This window comes from Balaenoptera ricei, chromosome 4 (genome assembly GCF_028023285.1).
Source record: "Balaenoptera ricei isolate mBalRic1 chromosome 4, mBalRic1.hap2, whole genome shotgun sequence".
Classification (NCBI taxonomy): Eukaryota; Metazoa; Chordata; class Mammalia; order Artiodactyla; family Balaenopteridae; genus Balaenoptera; species Balaenoptera ricei.
In genome coordinates this window covers 158,391,452-158,409,129 of record NC_082642.1, presented here as the reverse complement: position 1 = coordinate 158,409,129, position 17,678 = coordinate 158,391,452, and the positions used below count along the sequence as shown (strand labels likewise).

Here is a 17,678-nt window from a genome sequence, read left to right as displayed (position 1 = left end):
AAAGTTTTATATAAAATATTTTATTAGCAGTCTTATTTCTTCAGAGCATCTAACTTTATAGCCATACACGCTGCACCACCCTCCGCCATGCTGGGTTGTTTTGTTTTGGTTTTTGACGCATTCTAGTTGAGCTGGCATTTGCTGAAAGACTTACTGGGTTCTGACTACACTTTATCTGCTCGGCAGGCATGAAGTGAGGGAATTTTCTCTTTCTTTCTTGCAGTAAAGGACGATGGAGGATTTAGAAACACCACAGATAATACTATGAGATACATACCCGGATCGAGCTGACACGTGCCCTTGTGTGTGTGCACACGTGTGTGCATGCACACGCTCATAGGCACGCACGCATGCACACACACACACACACACACACACCAGCCCCTCTCGGGCCCCGGCCAGCCCACAGGTACACTGAGTTAAGAAGCCAAGGCTGAGCAAGGGCAGAGGAAGGCACCTCTCCACTGAGACACGGGGGTAAGAAGCTAGACCCCCAGGCCAGCTCGGGACACCCCTACGCCAGGCAATTGAGGAAAGGGGCGCAGGCTACCCCCCATCTCAGCTGTCCATTTGGTGACAGCAAGTCCAGAGCTAACCTAGTATTGCACTTCAGACCTTGCAAAGCGTTTTCACGTACATTTGCACACTATGAACAGGAGGCAATACGGCAAAACAAAAACCAGAGAATTTGGGGTCAGACTTGGGCCCTTTCCCGGCCCTGGACCCGGCGTCTCACGGACCCTCTCCAGCCTCGGCGCCCTGCGTCTGCAGAACAAGATCCCCTACGGCCTGCCAGCACTGCAGGGTGAGCCCGGTCTGAGCTCCAAGCTCCTGTGCCTGGGCCACACCAAGCACGCAGGGATGTGTCAACACACGTCTGCTGAGTGAGTAATTGAACAGAGGCGTTGGTAAGGCACCCAGCCAGCTCCCGGCCACCCGGCAAGGAAGGGTGCTCGGGGCACTGAGGCCCAAGCTGCTCCCTCCTCAGTGAACCCACCGGAGGGCTTTCTACCCCATGGATCCAGCCCGCCCCTGACCTCCTGGCAGTGCCTTTCTCAGGTGGGAAAATGACCTTTTTGTGGGTCTCCAGGATGAGTTTTTACCTAAAAGCTTAAGTCCTACTTCTTGGTTCTGAAGGCCCCTCCCCACAAGGTGATTGATGCTGATGATTCCAGCATCTTCTATGTAAAATGTTTACCTGATTTCTTTCCTTCCCATGTCACCCACACAGGAGCCTTTGAAGCATTTAATTCTTGAGCTGATACCCAGCAAGGGTAAAAGAAACGGAGGCACAAAATGCTATGAACGTGGACAGAGGTGCACGGCCCCCGAGACTGGGGCTGGTCAGCAGACCCAGGCCCTGACGCCTCCGCGGAGCGGGCACTAGAACCCAGCGGAGGCCCTTCCTCTCCCCAGTTCCATTAACAGTGATCGTCTTTGGACTTCCACTTTCATCTCTACTAACAACTGGAAAGGCTGCACGTTGTTCATCCAATGTTTCCTCCTTCCTTCTAAACGAAGAAGCGCAATCAGAGACGAAAGGAAGATCCGAGTCATTACATTCAGAAATTACTTAAAAGGAGTAGATTTGGGAAGTCGGCCTGGTTTAAATTCCAGTGTATGAAAGACGGCACGTCACCCCCGCCCCACTTCTTAACGACACCTACTTAGAAAAATAAAATCAACAAGGTACTTGCATGTTTTCTTGGGCCAGTGCAATAAGGTGTTGTATCAATCTTCCCTACGGCAAAAAGCAGAGGGGAAGCATCTGGAGATCCAAACTGCAGCGTCTGGGTCTATGCTGCCGAGGGTTTAGGATGAGAAAGCTGGAGCGAGGGGCGAGGGGCATTGCTGACACTTGAAGAGTGATGAAGGCAGCTTCCTAGGTCGACATCCTCACTGGACCCGGCCTCAGGTCCTCCTAATCAGGTTGTCCTGCGGTGGTGACCTCAGTGTACTCGCTGCACTCCAGGTGGCATCCTTTAAAAAATACCCGTGTGCATGTCCTTCCTGGGCTCACAGACCCACGACCGGAAGGACTCACCTGGAGGGAAAAATCTTTCAACACTGGCCTCAGCTGATGTAATTCTGAGGCATGGTCCAGGACCTTTCCTCTTCCCAACTCTCTATTTCACCAGGCTGTTCCCATGTGTGTCTTCCTGCGTGTGACATTCGTACAGGCAAGTCTATCTTGAAACTGAATAAAGACTTTTTATAAAGGCTAAGTTTGACCCTGGTTAAGTAACTTAATCTGGAAGGCAACGCCACATTGGTGTAAAACAGGCAAACGTAAAATTACATTTAAAATACCTCAATTGTGTTTACTAAAAGGGATCTAAGGGTGACAAAGAGGCCCCTAAGCACTTGCAAATCAAATCCACGCGTGAGTAAAATTTGCACCTTTCTCATTCTCTTAAATAGGAAATAAAATTTCTGGAACACAACCTAGGAATCTCAGAACCTTTCAGAGCTGAACATGACCTTGAGGACGATCTCGTGCTGTTCTTTACAGGTGGGGAGACTGAGGCTCGGGGAGATGAATGAATCTGTCCACAAAAAATACAGTCTTTCATTAGGAGACCCTGATTCCAGGTTCACGGCATTCGAGAAGGGGAAAGCGATTCCATTTTCCTTCCGAGGACCTTCTTTGGCCAGAGTCCCCTTCCACCCTGGGGTCATACTGCCGCCAGCAAGCACACGGGTGCCCGCCATGAATTCAAAGGCCGTTTACCCTGCAGATATGCCCACTGCTCCTAGTCACATAAGTAAAATCCCACTGTGCTAGAGGGATTTTACTTATGTGACTGCATCACTGGAAAGCAGTTTCTGGTGTGGAAAGACTATGCTAGCCCGGCGCTGAGAAGGTGAAGGTGCCACTGAGATGCCATGGAAACAAGATGTGGGAGACGGAATCTCCCACGGCTCTCAGTGCATGATCTGATGGAGCTCCAGACGCCTCGGCCACACTAAGTCTTCGCCAGTTTCTGGCAAAGGCCTTGGATTCTCAGGAAATCTCACCATCTTCCCTCCTGTGAAGTTAGCGCATCTTTTGCGGGCTACACCTGCAGATACCACAACGTTCACACCTGGAGTTTCTCTAAGCCCAGCTTCCCCAGGTTCAGTGGAGGTAGTTGATGTGATATGTCAGGGAAGAGAAATGTTTGTAAAAAATCAACAGGATTGATTTTCCAGAATTTTTTTTTTTAGGCAAAATTAAGGTGCTTGGAAAGTTACGAAGAAAAAAAAAACCAATATATTTTGCTTAAAGTAAGAAGCATGGGGAAAATAAAAGACTTTGAAAGAGATGGCCAATTTCACCTTACAACTTTCTGTGTAACTTTAAAAGATTTCCACACGGCTTAGTGCATACGGTTCCAAGGTCATCCTTCAACCTGGAGCCGGCATCTGCGTCTTTCCCAAGTTCTGTCTGTAAATGAGACCAGCTCAGCGATCAAGTCAAACCCCTCTCATCTCTAAACAAAGTGTATTTACCCTGAATAATTTTCTTCACCAAGTACTAAAAAGGTACAGTTTCTGGAAATGAATGAAATTTATCGACTTTTGGCTTGGAAAATGACCTCACTGGAAAAAGAGACAAACCGTAGAAAGGTGAAACTACGAAAACACCAGTCACAGAATGGAATCGGCTCCTGGCTTCGCCTTTCTGCCCCTGGACGTCTGACTGCACAGGGATCCCCAGGAAGCTGCCTGAATCCCCCGTCCAGGACCAGAGCTCCCTGGTCAGAAGGAAGAATTTTGCCGAGGAACCCCCTCGTCACCAGCTTTGTTGCAGTTTTAAATTCTGCCTGAGGGGTGGTATTCTAAAATCCTGCACGTAGGAAAAAAAACCTTTCTACATCTTCTTCTTAGTTACAGCTAGAAAGGGTAATGGAGAGAAGGCCCAACCCAGCGGGGCGGCGATGTCCAGCACTGGACGCCCAACAACCAAACGTGGTCCCAGGGGTTGGGTCCCAGGAGTGTCTGTGTCCTCGGGCCCGGGCTTGCCACAGGTTCTGCAAGTGGCCCTTGGCCACTGTGTCCAATTTTCCTCTCTCTGGCTTTCCAGTGCTTTACCTCTCTGCCCGGATTTTGTATCTCAGCACAAAGTAGGCAATGAGACGCAGGGAGATGAAGAAAATCCCCAGGACGATGAAGTCCAGGTAGAGCTTGGCGTTCTCCACGTCCAGCTCTCTGAGAATGGCCTCCGACTTCTGGAAGTGGCACGTATCATCGATGTCACAGTGTAGGTCTTCCCGGTCGAGGCCATAGATGGAGAGGATGACCCCTTCAAACCCATACCTGAGGAGGGAAGTGCCAGCGTGAGGAGGGCTCAGGTACCCTCACCCCGGCCTCTGCCCACGTCTGCGGAGGGTAAGGTACCACCACCATCCCCCCATCCTCAGCCTGACTCCCCTCCCTCCCCGGAGATCTTTCTCCCTGGAACACTTCCTAACCGCTCCACACCTTCCTAAGATAAATCCATCCAACGGCTTGACGACGTGTTTTCCAATTTTGTTTCCTCCAAAGTCTCCACAAAAAAAAAACCACAAAAAAACACCAAAAAAACAAATTGAACCAAGAGTAGGTATTGTTCAAGGGTTTTACGAATGGAAAAGCGCTTTGATTACTTCTGATATCATACTTTTTTTTTTAACAGTTAAATATAATAAAGGGTCCGACAGCTTTCCAAGGACTGGGGAGCATTTAAATAAAACATTTCTGCATCACCTTTCATTCTGTTCCAGCCCTGCATCATCAGAACAAAAACGCTAATTCTGAGAAGAAAGACACGGGTTTCTGATTTCTTGGTCTTGGAAAGTGCACCGATGGCTGAAACTCTGTACAAGTGCTTTGTTTTGATTTTGTTCTCCGGGACAATATACCTGGGTCTGAATTGACATTCTAGAAAAGACAAGCTTGTTCACAACTGGGGACCCTGGCTGTCACGTGGAATGGCTGCGGCTGGGGAAAAAAGCTCTAACGACCGGCCCCGCCTGCCGAGGGCCAACGTGCTGAAGCACCTCTGAGCCGAGAGTGTGAAATCTGATCGTCTAAGTGCTGAGGCACCAGAACCGTCTTGTTCAAGAATATTAGGACGCTTGAAATGTGACCTGTTTTCCCCTGGATTGCTTTTTAAGGTTTTACGAGTTCAGGACCTTGTTATAAGCAGTGTTTATCCCAGAGAGGAATGAAGTTCCTAAAAGGTGGAAATACGCAAGGCAGCTCTCCAAAGCGTGCAGGACACGGAGCCACGAGTGTGTGTGTGTGTGTGAGGCACACGCACAACTAGGAAAAAACCAAAAGGCACCGATACTCTTTGGGTTCATGATCCAAGAAACATGCCGTCATCTAGCTGACAGCTAACAAGGGGCTTTTGTGAGCCTCTGCACGTCCCCCAGTCCCTTCTCTCTGTCGCCCTAAAGTCCCTGAGTCGTAAGGGGCCCCCGCACGTTACCTGACGTAGGAAATGTAGGACATCCACTGCAGGTAGGTGGGGATTGTGTCGAAGCTGACGAAGAATCCTGAGAAGAGGAGGACGGGGATGGCTGTGACGGGGCCCACGAAGGTTGCCACCTGAGAGGGGACACAAAGGGGACTTACTCCCATCCTCCACCTCCTCCTCAGGTGGCCCAGAGGCCACAGCCCATGTTTCTGGACAGTCGTCAGCAGCTGGGAAAGGGCCAGAGATTTCAGGATGGGTCACACCAGGGCCAGGACGGTGCAGAGAAGCACCCTGTTTGGGGAGCGAGCTGGCTGGTCTCTGGCACAAGGAGGGGCTGGGGTTTGTGCCCAGAGGCCCAGCTGGGCCCAGCAGAGGGGACAGAAGGTAAAAAAGAGTAGAAACCCCACAGAGCAGGGGTAGCATGACGCTGGACATGGTTGTGAGGGAGGCACAGCATCCCAGGACCTGACGTCAGTGTGTTCCAGGGAGGAAGGGTCGGGAGCGCGATTCCCTGGGTGCTGACTGCAGCTGGCATGGGCCGAGCACTTTCTACGGCTGTCGGCTGTGGGGTGGATGCCATCGCTATTCCCATCCACAGATGAGGGTACCGCCCAGAGGCTCTGAACACAGGAAGGAGTCCATCACACGCCGGGGAGGGGGGCGTCAGAAGGCCACGGTGGTGCTGACTCCCCAGGGTTCTGGCTTTGTTTTCTAAGGTTCGGACTGGCCTGAGCACCAGGAAGCCCCAGAGGTGCAGAAACTGCAAACGCAGCGGGTTTGGCAGGTTGCGGGTGGGTGGTACCAGGCATCCAGAAGGGACACCTGGAGGGGCTCAGGAGGGTGGGAGCATGGGGTGCAAAGGGGAGCGTCTAGGGGACAGCTGAGTGGATCCCGCAGAGGCAACAAAACGTAGGCATTGAGAGCTTGGCCTCTGAGCCGGCTGTGCGACTCTGACAAAATCACGTTGCCCCTCTGGGCCTCAGTCTCCCCATCTGTGAAATGGGGAGCATTGCACGTAGCTCACGGGTGTGCTTGGACTCGATGAGCTGACGTTCAGAAAGCACTGGGACCAGCACCGGGTGTGCCCCAGGCTCCACACAAGGGCACCTGCTGCTGTCAATCTGCCCATCCTGAGCAGCCAGGACCACTCGATCCCTTCCCTGGGGGGTCAATCGACCTACTGAAGCCAGTCTAGGAACTTAGGGCAGAATCAGGAGGAGGGTCACAGGAGCGGGTGCTGAGCCCCACCAGAGCCACAGCCCTGGTCGCACGGGCCAGGGTGGAGAAGCGAGGCCTGTCCTGGGGTGCGTCCTCGGCTGGTACCTGCAGGGACGTGGAGGCGGCTCCAATCAGCAGGCCCAGAGACTGCGCCACCAGCGAGGTCATGGTGCCCAGGGCCGCGAAGAGGACGAAGCGCACGGCGTCGGACGGCTGGGACGTCATCCAGTACACGATGCTGCAGTAGGCCACGGGGAACATGATCTGGAAACACAGGGCCTGTCACCCTCTCCTGCAAGCCGTACCTCCCTCTCCCCCACGGGGGGTACTGGAGAACCCCCGCCCCTCTTCACATCCTGCCACTGCCACTCGCATACCTGGAAGGGCACGTCGGCCATGGTCTTGGCCAGGTAGTAGGCCTTCAGGCTGTACCAGTAATTCAGGTGTTCTCGAAGAAACACTCCCATCTCCAGGGGAACTAGGGGGCGGGAAAACGGAGAGGGTCAGGCAGACATGGCAGTGTGATCACCACCTCAAACAGGTGGTCTCCTGCCGAGCCCTCTGTAGCCCCAACCTGTCCTACACCTCCCTGTGGACCATGCAGTACTAAAAGCACCTGAAGTTTGAATGCAAAGGTGTGAAATGATTTACCCGTCTGGAAAAACTGCCCATCGTTTCTAGAACGGAAGCGTCATGAAGGGGAGAATCCAAGTGGGGAGCATTGCTGTAGTGATGGGTGCAAATATCTACGGTTTTGCCCTTATTTTCACTGAGCAACTGTAACCATGTGATTCCCTTCCTGGACAAGACCTCGCAAGCTGCTCTTGGAAATTCAGGGCAATTTAAGGAGGAGGCATTGCCGGGAGCGGGTGTTTAGGCTGGAGAGCTGGTGAAGCAACAGCTTTCTACACTGTCTCCCTGAATTGGCCAAGGGCAGCCAACTTTGCAAACAGTCTAGAATTGCATGGAAATCCACCTAGAATAGCTTTACCCATTCACAAACTTGGCCGCACCAGGGCTGTCTTAACTGAACGAGGTAATGCTCACGCAGTAGTGTTTAAGGGGATCCTGATTAGAAAACCTTTTAGAAATATCTCATCAGCCTTCCACCACGCTTACAAGTCTTCCTAGTGGTTCATTTCTTTGGCTTAAACATGGCATGTATTTTCTTGTCTAACAGAAAATACAATAATACCTACACCTGTCAACAAAGAAAACGGTAGTTAAAAACATAAGATGCTATGTGTTCGTGGCCAAGCAAGCCATGGCCTCCGTGGCAGATAAGGAGGGAGAGGTGGGCGTGGGGTCCGCCAGGCACTCACACGTGAGGACTGTGGGCATGAGGGCTGCGAACATGAGGAAGAGCATGGAGAAGAAAAGGAAGCCGGAGTTGCTCAGGACCTTCTTGGCCTCGTTCCCGATCCCCAAGTAGAGCAGCCCAATGAGGAGGCCGATGCCAATGTGGGAGGTGATCCGCAGGTGCGTCAGGACCTGGGGGCAGATGCGGTTCACACTCAGGTGCGGTGCGTGGAAGCTCGAAGGTGGGCGGTGAAAGAACAAGGCGGCCAATGCCCCCCAAGGCGGTGGTCAAGGCGGATCACAAGCTCTGTCTTGCCCCTTCCCCCCACGAAACAAGCCCCCGACCCTAAACCAGCTCGCGTGCACACACACACACACACACGCATAGCAGCATTTTACTGCTGTTAAAACAGAAGGAATTGCCATCCTTTGTGAAATCCCCTTCAAAAGTGGCAAACCAGGGAGGGCAGTGTACCTTCAGAGGGGAGGGCAAAGGACAACGATGGTGGTGAAGGGGGCAAAGAATGGATACATGACAGGCCCGCCCTTGCAGAGCTCCGCCTGGTGGCCACCAGCCCCTACGTCTTTCGAACTGGGTTCCAGAGGGCCCTGGGCACTCAGCCCCCTATACAGGTTGTCATATCATCCACTCGAAAGGGTGGATATCGTCATGGTTCCCAGTCCTTCACCAACTCCTTCCTGTAAGTGTCTGCACAACCCGCCATGCCCTGTGTCGGGCGGAGCTTTCTGGAGGGAGGAACACACTTTCCGATGTCAGCCTTGGCCAACGGCATGTGAGCACCAGTGACAGTTTCCCTCCAGGAGCCAGAGCTGTAAGGGCTGCAATTTGGTTTCTCCTGCACTTTCCCTCTGCCATGTTCCAGAAAGGAGCCGGTCCTCCATTCTGGGTCCCAGGAAGAGAAGACTCGTGGGGCAAGGCCATGACCCACAACACGTTACACGAACCAGACATAAGTATTTACTGTCCCAGCCACTGGCATCTGGGGAGTGTTTGAAAATGACCCTACAGCTTCCTTTGCCACGGAGAGTACTGCAGACCGCCTTACCGAATCCCTCATGATGCTGAGAAAAGTCCTTTTGAAGAGGATGCAGAACTGGGTGAGGCAGCTGGCAGAGAAGCTGTGACAGCCTTCCATGGAAGTGGAGTCCTGAGGACACACCAAGGAGGGAGGAGGGGTGAGACCCCAGCCCTGGGACGCCTCCCCTCTCGGCTAAGAAAAGTTCTCACGCAGCGGGCGCACGAGGGGGCGTGCAGTGCTGCTGGGGGCTGGGGCTTTGCATTACCTTTCTCCACCCCTTCAATCGTTTTGCCTGCTTTACCTCTTCAGAGGGCCGGTGCCAAAGAAAAGGGTTCACCTCGCCATCACCTCCGGGCTCTCTCCTGTACTCAGAGTCACACATGCCCTCCCGGACGGCTCTCACCAGGCGGCCGTTCTGATCGCCATATTCACCGGATGCGACTTCCATGACTGCACCATGAGACACAGACAAGGTCACCCTAGGCATCGTTCATGTGAACGGCGGGCCTCTTTGCTTTGCAGCAAAATCATTCATCTAGCAGGAATATTTTTAACTGATTATGTAGATGCTGTGTGATGATGCTAATGATATGATAAAAACCATTTAGTGACCAATGTTCTTTTGGCTCTAAACGCCCAGCAAGGCCATTTATCACGTCAGGAGACTGAAAATGCAAATCTGGATTGTGATGTCGGAGAGCCCGGGAAGTCATGAGCTCCTGCATCTGTTAACTTATTCATCTGTCCAATACGTACTGAGTGCCGGCCACGGGCATTCAAGCACCAGGGTTGGAGCTAGGAGGAGAGCAGAAGGGAGCAGGATTCCTGCTGGGAAGGCAGTTCCCAGGGCGGGGGTGAGTGATGGGCACCGTGGCAGCTCTCTGGGACCAAGGAGAAGTGCCGGGGGTCCTGAGGGAGGTGCGCTCGGCATCCTGGGGACATAGAGATCACGGACCACTGGCCCCACCTCTCAGATCCCCAGGGACCATCTCCTCCGCCTTCCCTCCTTGGCCCCGGTGTCACACCTCTGCACCCCAAACTGTCCAAGGCCCCACGCTGCTCCTTCTCTCCTGGCTCCACACGCCCCCTGGCGACCGCTGCTCCTGCTGTCCTCCCACCTGCCCTCTCCTCTCCCCCATCCTGTCCCTCCTGGTGTGGGTCCCAGCCCCTCACCTGAATAAGACTCTTGCTAATGCAAAGCCCCCAGGGACGCCCCCTCTGGCAAAACCAGCCATCTGTTTCCTGAGCCGGGGTAATGGCTAAGCCGTCCTCCATCTGGTCACACACCAGGAGAGGCTGTCCTCACCAGAACGTCACGATCGATGACACCAAACGAGCCAGCACTGACCACTCTGCTGGCCACTCACACCCACCACCCTCCAAAGGGCCACTCTCTCCTCATCTCTCCCCCTCTCCTCAGGTGTGATAACTGAGGAGCTAGAAGCCACCAGAAGGGCACACCTTCCCCTTCTCGGGCCCCCCTTGCAGTCCCACGTGCCCTGTTCCTTCTCCCGTCATCCTTCTCTCCAGGCTCTCACCTCTTCACAGGCCACGGACCTCACTGCCCTTCCCTGTTCAGCGGCACCTGTCCCCGACCGTCCTCGCTCCTGAACGACTGTGCAGCTACCAACCTGATCCATCCCCGCCTTTAAAGATGCTCAAGCCTCCTCCCCCTCTCCCCGGGCCTCATGTCCTTCCAGCTCCCGGCACTCTGGTTCTGCTTCGTCAGAGCCCCCTTCTTTTAAGAGAGAAGCATTTCCCAGCAACAGTGTCCCGTGGAACACAATTTGGGAGATGACATGTAGAGAATGCGGGGTCTGGATGCTTGAGCGTAAAACGACTGAGTGAGAAAGGCTGGGGACCAGGAGACCAAGGAGGAGAATTGTGGTGGGTTGAAGGGTGTTCCCCCAAAATTCATGTCCACCTGGAACCTCAGAACGTGGCCTTATTTGGAGAAGGTTCTTTGCAGATATAATTTTATGGTTATGGATCTTGAGATGAAATTATCCTGGATTTAGGATGGGCCCTGAATCCAAAGACTGGTGCCCTTATAATAAGAGGAGAGGACACACAGAAAAAGAGCCGTGGGAAGACAAGGGGCAGAGACTGGAGGGGTGCAGCCACAAGCCAAGGAATGCTGGAGCCTCCAGAAGCTGGAAGAGGCAAGAAAGGACTCTCCCCCGGAGCCTTAGGAGGGAGTCTCGCCCTGTAGACACCTTGACTTCTGACCTCCAGAGCCATGATCAAATGAATTTCTCTTGTTTTAGGCCACCCAGTTCGTGGTGCTTTGTTATAGCAGTGCCAGGAAAGCAGGATGCGATGGCCAGGAAGGGACCCCGGATACAGTGGCAAAGGGAGAGAACAAGACTGGGTCGGGGTGTTTGAGCACTTGGTGGTCTAGTAAATATGAGCTCGAGAGAAAGAGAAGGCAAGGGGGGTGCAAAGTCTCCCGCTTGGAGGGCAGGGTGAGGAAGGGCAGATCTGACAGGAGGAAGACGGAGGTATGGGACTTGAAAAGGCTGTCATTTGCAGGTAAACGTGTGTGCCGCACAATGGGCAGATCTGGTGGGAAAGTGACTTCAGACGTCGGTGTCAGTGCTCTGGAGGGCCTGGGCCAAGAGGAGAGGCCAGAGCAGGAGCTCCGGGGGAACCGGAGGTGGAGCCCATAAATCACAAGCTGCAAAGCACGGAAGCGCCAGCCTCAGGACCTCCGAGTCAGGAGGAGTAACTCGGACCATTAGCCTGGTCTCTGGACTCCCAGGGCCACATTTTTTGTTGGGTTTGGTCAAAATTTAAATCAGCATTTTAACGTCTCCGTTAATCAATGCAAAAGGGTTTTTTTCTAAGGTTATTTCTTTTCAGAAATAACTTCCTTTAGACTAGAAACATCACAGAGTAAAGTATGAGGAAATATTTCTCCTAACAATAGATCCCTTGTTGTAGTTCCCAGGTTATTTTATCTGGAGGAAACAAAACCTCTTTTGACTTGGTCCTAAAAGTTCTACCTCAGTATGGCACTTGAGCTATCTGTGGAATATTCAAGTAATTCTTGATTTGGAGGCTTCAGGTAAAAGCAGAAACCCACCAAGAATAAAAAAGACCCCCTTTCTTTTCTTTCCGGCTGGTCAAGGCTCTACTTACCAAAATCGGCCGGGTTGTGGTAGGTTGGGCAATTCAGACCTAAATCCCTCAAATACGGTACAAGATTTGAGACTTTTCCCCGGTACACACACTGTCCTTGACTGAGGACATAAAGCTGGAAAAGAGTAAGGAGAAGGGAAACATCAACTCCGCCTTCCTCTGTAAAGCAAGAGAAACTCTCAATCCATCCATCCATCCATCCATCCACCCAACCACCCATACATTCATCCAGCCATTCATTCACCCATCCATCAATCCATCAATTTCTCTCTCAGGAGAGCGTTATGTTACCTCCCAAGGTCTCAAAGTTCAAAGGGAAATCCATGATAAGTCAGGGAAGACAGAAGATATCATATGACCAGGAATTATTATTATGTTGCTTTTTTCCCTTCATGCTAACCACCTGCTTAGGAAAGATTTTGGAGCTATACACATTTCATTCCTTGGGACATTTCTTTTGCTCATGATAATATCAAAACCTAAGATTTATAAAAGAGATGATATTGTCCACATATCACAACCTGCTATCTAATTCTGTATGGCAAGTACTCCCCCACTGTCACCAGGGGGTGGGGAAGGAAGCCACAGTAATGTCAGTGACTCGCCCAAGATCCCGTAGCCGGACACCAACCCCAGAGAGGATACTGGCCAACTCTTCCTACCCCCTCTGGTCCTGCCACCTGAGCTGCTTATGGAGCCAAAATCTTAAGAAACATAACACTTAAAGCCACTCAGAAATGAAGACACTGCAATGAACTAAGGGGAAGCCATGAGTACCCGGATTTGGCTTCACCTGGGCTGATCACAGCAAGGCCTACGTACCTGGTCGAACAGCTCAAAGAGCTTGGCGCTGGGCTGGTGGATGGTGCAGATGATGGACCGCCCGCCCTGGGCCAGCCCCTTCATCAGGGAGACCACCTGGAAGCAGGAGGTGCTGTCCAGGCCGCTGCAAGGCAAGGGGCACCGTGAGACGCCTGCGGTCCCCAACCAGACCCCGCGTTTAGAGTGTCCCGGCTGGGTCTGCGCAGGGAGGGGAGGGGATTCAGGAGGTATCCCCTCCTGCCGGCAGGGAGGGCAGGGGTCCTGCCTCCATGGCTCCTGCTTACCTGGTGGGCTCATCGAAGAACATGACCGGAGGGTTGTTCACCAGCTCCAGCGCGATGGCCAGGCGCTTCCTCTGGCCGCCCGAGAGGCTGCCGGTCCGCGTGTTGGTGCAAGACAGCAGGCCCAGGGCCGTCAGGATCTCCTTGACCTGGGGGACAGTGGAGCCAGAGTGGCGTCAGGGATCACCTGCCCCCCTAGCCGCCTACAGGGCCCACGTGGAAGCCCCAGCTGCCTCCCCAAGCCCACTCGCACGCCTGCCCTTGGCCAAGGCGGCAGACGCTCGGCAAGCGTGAGCCCAGGAGGCTGAGAGGCAGTGCTGGGGCCAGCCCGTCCCGGGCTGGAGTCCTGGTCCTGCCCCCTGCCGGTCACCTGTCAAGTCCCTTCACTTGTAAGCCTTGCTCAGGGCCCGGGTCAGGGAAGATGTTGGATAAACACTGCAGAAAGTGTGGATCAGTGAACACATAGGTGGACGAGTGACCAGGTGTCTGACCAGCACAAAGGGGAGGGCCTCCCTGATGGTTTGATGTAATACAGTAAGTCCCCTACATATGAACCTTCAAGTTGCGAACTTTCAAAGATGCGAACGTGCCCCTGTGTGCCAGCTGTTATACTGTACTACGGTACTTTTCAAGGTACTGTACTGTGATATTTAAAATGTTTTCTTTATTTTTTGTGTGTGTTTGTTTTTTATGTATTATTTCTGTGAAAAGTATTATAAACCTATTACAGTACAGTACCATAGAGCCTATCATGTTAGTTGGGTCCCTAGGCTAACTTTGTCGGACTTATGAACAGATTGGACTTACGAACATGCTCTCGGAACAGAACTCGTTTGTAAGTAGGGGACTCAGCGCAGCGGATAAGATGCTTGGCACACAGTAAGCATTTACTTGAAGGCAGCTATTAGTGACACTGTTACTAGTGTACACAGCTCCTGTAGGCACAATCACGCAGGCCGGGCCTCTCGGAAAGAAGGGGTGAAGCCCCTTTCACACTTGTAAACAGGCAAAGAAGGTCTCTGATTCAGCAGCAAGCCGAGGAAACTGCTTAAAGCTGCCCCCACCTCCCTCAGCGGCCCTGCTGATGCCACCCTGGAAGCAGCCTGGGCACCAAGATATAAACAGCCCGCTGCGCACTGAGCCCTCCCCGGCTGCTCCCGGTCATTGATGCGGTATCGACGCGGGGAGCAGGAAGGTCAGTGGACTTCGGTGCAGGCTGGGGCGTGGGTTTCCACCACAGTGTTCAGCATTCAGGGTCCATCCCGGCATCTCCCCGGGGCAGCAGCCCTCCCTGCCTCCAACTCCAGGTTCACCTCTCAGGGGACAGCCTGCCACGGAGGCCCTGCCAGCATTCACTGGGCCATCGTCCCAGCTCCTGGCAGCAGCGGGGGGACCCCAGTCCGACGGCTTCTCTGGGGAGATGAGGTCATCCAAAAGGAGAAGAAACTCACAAGGAAGAAAATTTCCACCCCAGCTCCTGAATTACTTGCATGGTCAGGACAAAATGTGGCTTTGGTGACGGGAAGAGTCAGGGGATAGCGGTTCCACGGGCTGGGAAGCAGGCGGGTCAGACAGATCTGGGTTTGAATCCTGCTTGGCCTCTCCCTAACCCAGCTCCACTGCCTCTTCCCCGGAAGGCAGGTCAGCGCGGTCGCCCAGAAAAGGCCATCTTTCAGGCACACTTTCCCTCGCGTGGACCGTCTGCTGGCCTTCCCAGGACAACACGGCTCCAGCGGTCCCCGGGAACCCAGGCGGAAGGTGCAGAACGAAGACCACACCCCCACCTGCCCTCAGCCCCACCGGAAGGATGCTGGAGGTGGAGGTCAAGGTAAGCTCTTCCCGTTTCCGCCCTGTGCCGGCCTCTGGTCCCGGGTTCTCAAGAGTGACGCCCTGAAGGCTGGTTTTGTTTTAAAATTAATCAGAAAGAACAATGTTCCGGCCTTGGGAGAACTGAGGAAGGCTCCTCGCTGGGGGTTCTCGAGGGTTGAGGCTGCTTTTCTGGGAAATGAGGGAGGTGCGCAACATTCTACCACCTGCTGGAACATTCCATTCTACTGTGTTTCCTCGAGAAGTAAACAACCAGGACCTAGGCACACACAGGGGCTGGAGGGAAATGAGTCAGGGCAAGCCCTCAGCAGCAGACCTCTGCTTAGACAGTCACACAGTCCCGCTGATGGGCTCTGGGGGGGGGGCAGGCCCCGCTGAGGACCGGGAGGAGGGGTCAGCCCAGCCGAGCTGGGAGCTTCCCCGGTGGGAAGCGTGCGCAGGTGCCCTGCGGGATGCTCCCGGCCTCGTTCAGTCCAGCGGCAGAGCCCTCTGCAGAGAAGTACAGGGTTAGGGTTGAGTTGAGTTTCCCTTAGACGACGCGTAAACGTGAAAGGATGTGTAAATATAAACCAGGCCTCCCCACTAAGTCGGGGCTTCCGGCGCTCCCTGCGGGGTCCGCTTACCCAACACCCTCGTGCTCCCTGGGGTTTTAGGGAAGCAGAAACAAGCAATGAAAAGGATTAGGAGATCTCCATCATCCCAGAAACTTGTCTGTTATTTTTAAAAGGCTGGTTAATAACACGTAAGAACACAGTTTCTTCTTGCAAATGTGTCGGGGTGGACTCTGGTTATTTTTAAATGAATGATTAAGCATCTTCATTGTTGGTGTTGTATAAAAAAAAAAACCAAAAAAACAATGGAGCATCACGTGTATTAAACACTGAAAGGGCAGAGCGCTGGGTCTAACCCTGAGGCTGGGTCCTCAGGCCGGTGTCCTGCACATCCTCACTGCGTCCGTGTGTCTGTGTCTGAGAGCCTCTGGCGGCGTGGTCACTCCGGGTGTGTGCCAGCCCAGGCGCACACCGCGATGCCACCATCACCCACACGAGGACAGCCGGGGCCAAGCCACAAACTCAACCAGCCCCCAAAGGCCCCTCCACGCGTGTGCGCTGAGTGGATTTCATGCAATTCTGGACCACCTGTGGCCTAAGCAAACACACTTACCATCTCCCTTCTGCCTTTGTCCTTCTCCTGGAGTTTCAGATGTGCAGACACCTGCAGGGGATGAAGGCAACAGTGTGGAATCAGAACAGGTGGCCGGCAACAGGACAAACTCACTCAGCGACCACAGGCCCAGTGCCCCAGGGGCTGAGCCGCCAGATGACGGAGGAAATCCTCTGAGGCCTGGGCTTCCAAGCTTCCTTGGTTAACTCAGGTAGGTCCAGGAGAGCAGTGAAGCCTGGGGTGCACCCTGTAACCTCAGGGGAGTCTCTGCTGTGCCCCGAGGGAAGCTAGATGTGGGCAATTGAGAGATGAGGAATCCCCAGGCATCGAGGGCTTGAAGCCGACTGGTGCATATTCAGGAATTTCACAAGCCACCTGCTAAACCACTGATAGCTTATAATTATCCATAGCGGAGTACTTATGCCACAGAAATTGGCAAGTGGTACATATAAGAACTCCAGTTTTGTTGTTGCTGTTGTTTTGTTTTGTGTTGTCTTGTTTTGTTTGAGATCCTGCCTGCTAGCACACCATGGGGCCCCTGGCCCTGCTTGGTGAAACCCTGAGTAACCATCACCGTGCCCAGCATCAGCCTTGGTTCTTCTCTGCCAACGCCTGTGACCTTGGGAAGCAAGGACCCTGGCTTCCTCATCAGCACAGTGGTGAGGTTAGAACCTGCCCACCCGGTGAGCTAGTGAGGTTGTCCCGAGGCTCCGTGAGAGACTAAGATGCAGGGGCGAGGGGCCAAAGGGCCATGGTCCCAGAGTCAGACAGGGCCAGCCGCCGGCCATGTGACACCAAGTGTCACATCTTGGCTTGCCTGGTGGTGGCGGGTCAGAAGCAGCACATGGAAATGTACCCCCAATGGCTGGTGGCCAATATCATCCCTACACGTGGCACAGGACCTTGCAGAGCGAAAGGTACCCTTTTTCTCATTAACTCAGGTTAACTGTATTTATCAAAGGAATCGTGAAATTCTCAAAATCAAAATCTAATTGATTTTAACTCTGAAAAATAAATGGATTTCACGGCAGAGCCTGGTGACAGGTTGGGGGAGGATGGAGGTGACAGCAGGAGTCACCAATCTTGTTTGCAAAAGAAAGCAGTGATTGAGCTGGAAATCAAAGTGAAGTTTCTCAAACAAGTAACCAAGGACTTCATGCAGTAACTCTGACAAGCCAAACTCTGGTCACCCCAGATGAAGGTGAAGCAGCGATTAAGGAATCCACAGGGTCGGTAGAAACCTTGTATTTCCTAACTTTACCACCCTATTTTCAAATGCCTCCTGAGCTCCCTGTGCCCCCATCAGTATGCCCACTTGGAGGCCAGAGAAGCTACGTGGTCGGGGTGCCCGGCGCTCATGGCTGCTGGGGGAGCCCGTTAGAGGGCAGATCACGTACCCGACACCTTCCCTGCTTCTCTTTGCTCAGCTAAGGATCTCCTGGA

The 17,678-nt window shown here is 53.3% G+C and overlaps 1 protein-coding gene across 4 annotated transcripts in view; it reads right to left on the bottom strand.

Moving 5' to 3' along the window:
• The window catches only part of ABCG1 (ATP binding cassette subfamily G member 1), a 67,941-nt gene continuing 50,263 nt past the window's right edge, over nucleotides 1-17,678 (bottom strand). For 2 of the 4 annotated variants that reach the window (XM_059921623.1, XM_059921625.1), the window contains exons 5-15: nucleotides 16,236-16,286; nucleotides 13,248-13,393; nucleotides 12,964-13,087; nucleotides 12,142-12,256; nucleotides 9,266-9,450; nucleotides 9,028-9,129; nucleotides 7,984-8,152; nucleotides 7,039-7,139; nucleotides 6,767-6,925; nucleotides 5,456-5,574; nucleotides 1-4,299 (exon numbers count right to left, since the gene is read on the bottom strand). In XM_059921623.1, the coding sequence (XP_059777606.1) occupies nucleotides 4,071-4,299; nucleotides 5,456-5,574; nucleotides 6,767-6,925; nucleotides 7,039-7,139; nucleotides 7,984-8,152; nucleotides 9,028-9,129; nucleotides 9,266-9,450; nucleotides 12,142-12,256; nucleotides 12,964-13,087; nucleotides 13,248-13,393; nucleotides 16,236-16,286 (1,500 nt within the window). In that variant the 3' untranslated portion in view covers nucleotides 1-4,070. The remainder of the gene's footprint in view (nucleotides 4,300-5,455; nucleotides 5,575-6,766; nucleotides 6,926-7,038; nucleotides 7,140-7,983; nucleotides 8,153-9,027; nucleotides 9,130-9,265; nucleotides 9,451-12,141; nucleotides 12,257-12,963; nucleotides 13,088-13,247; nucleotides 13,394-16,235; nucleotides 16,287-17,678) is intronic. The other 2 variants (XM_059921624.1, XM_059921626.1) reach the window with 2 other exon arrangements.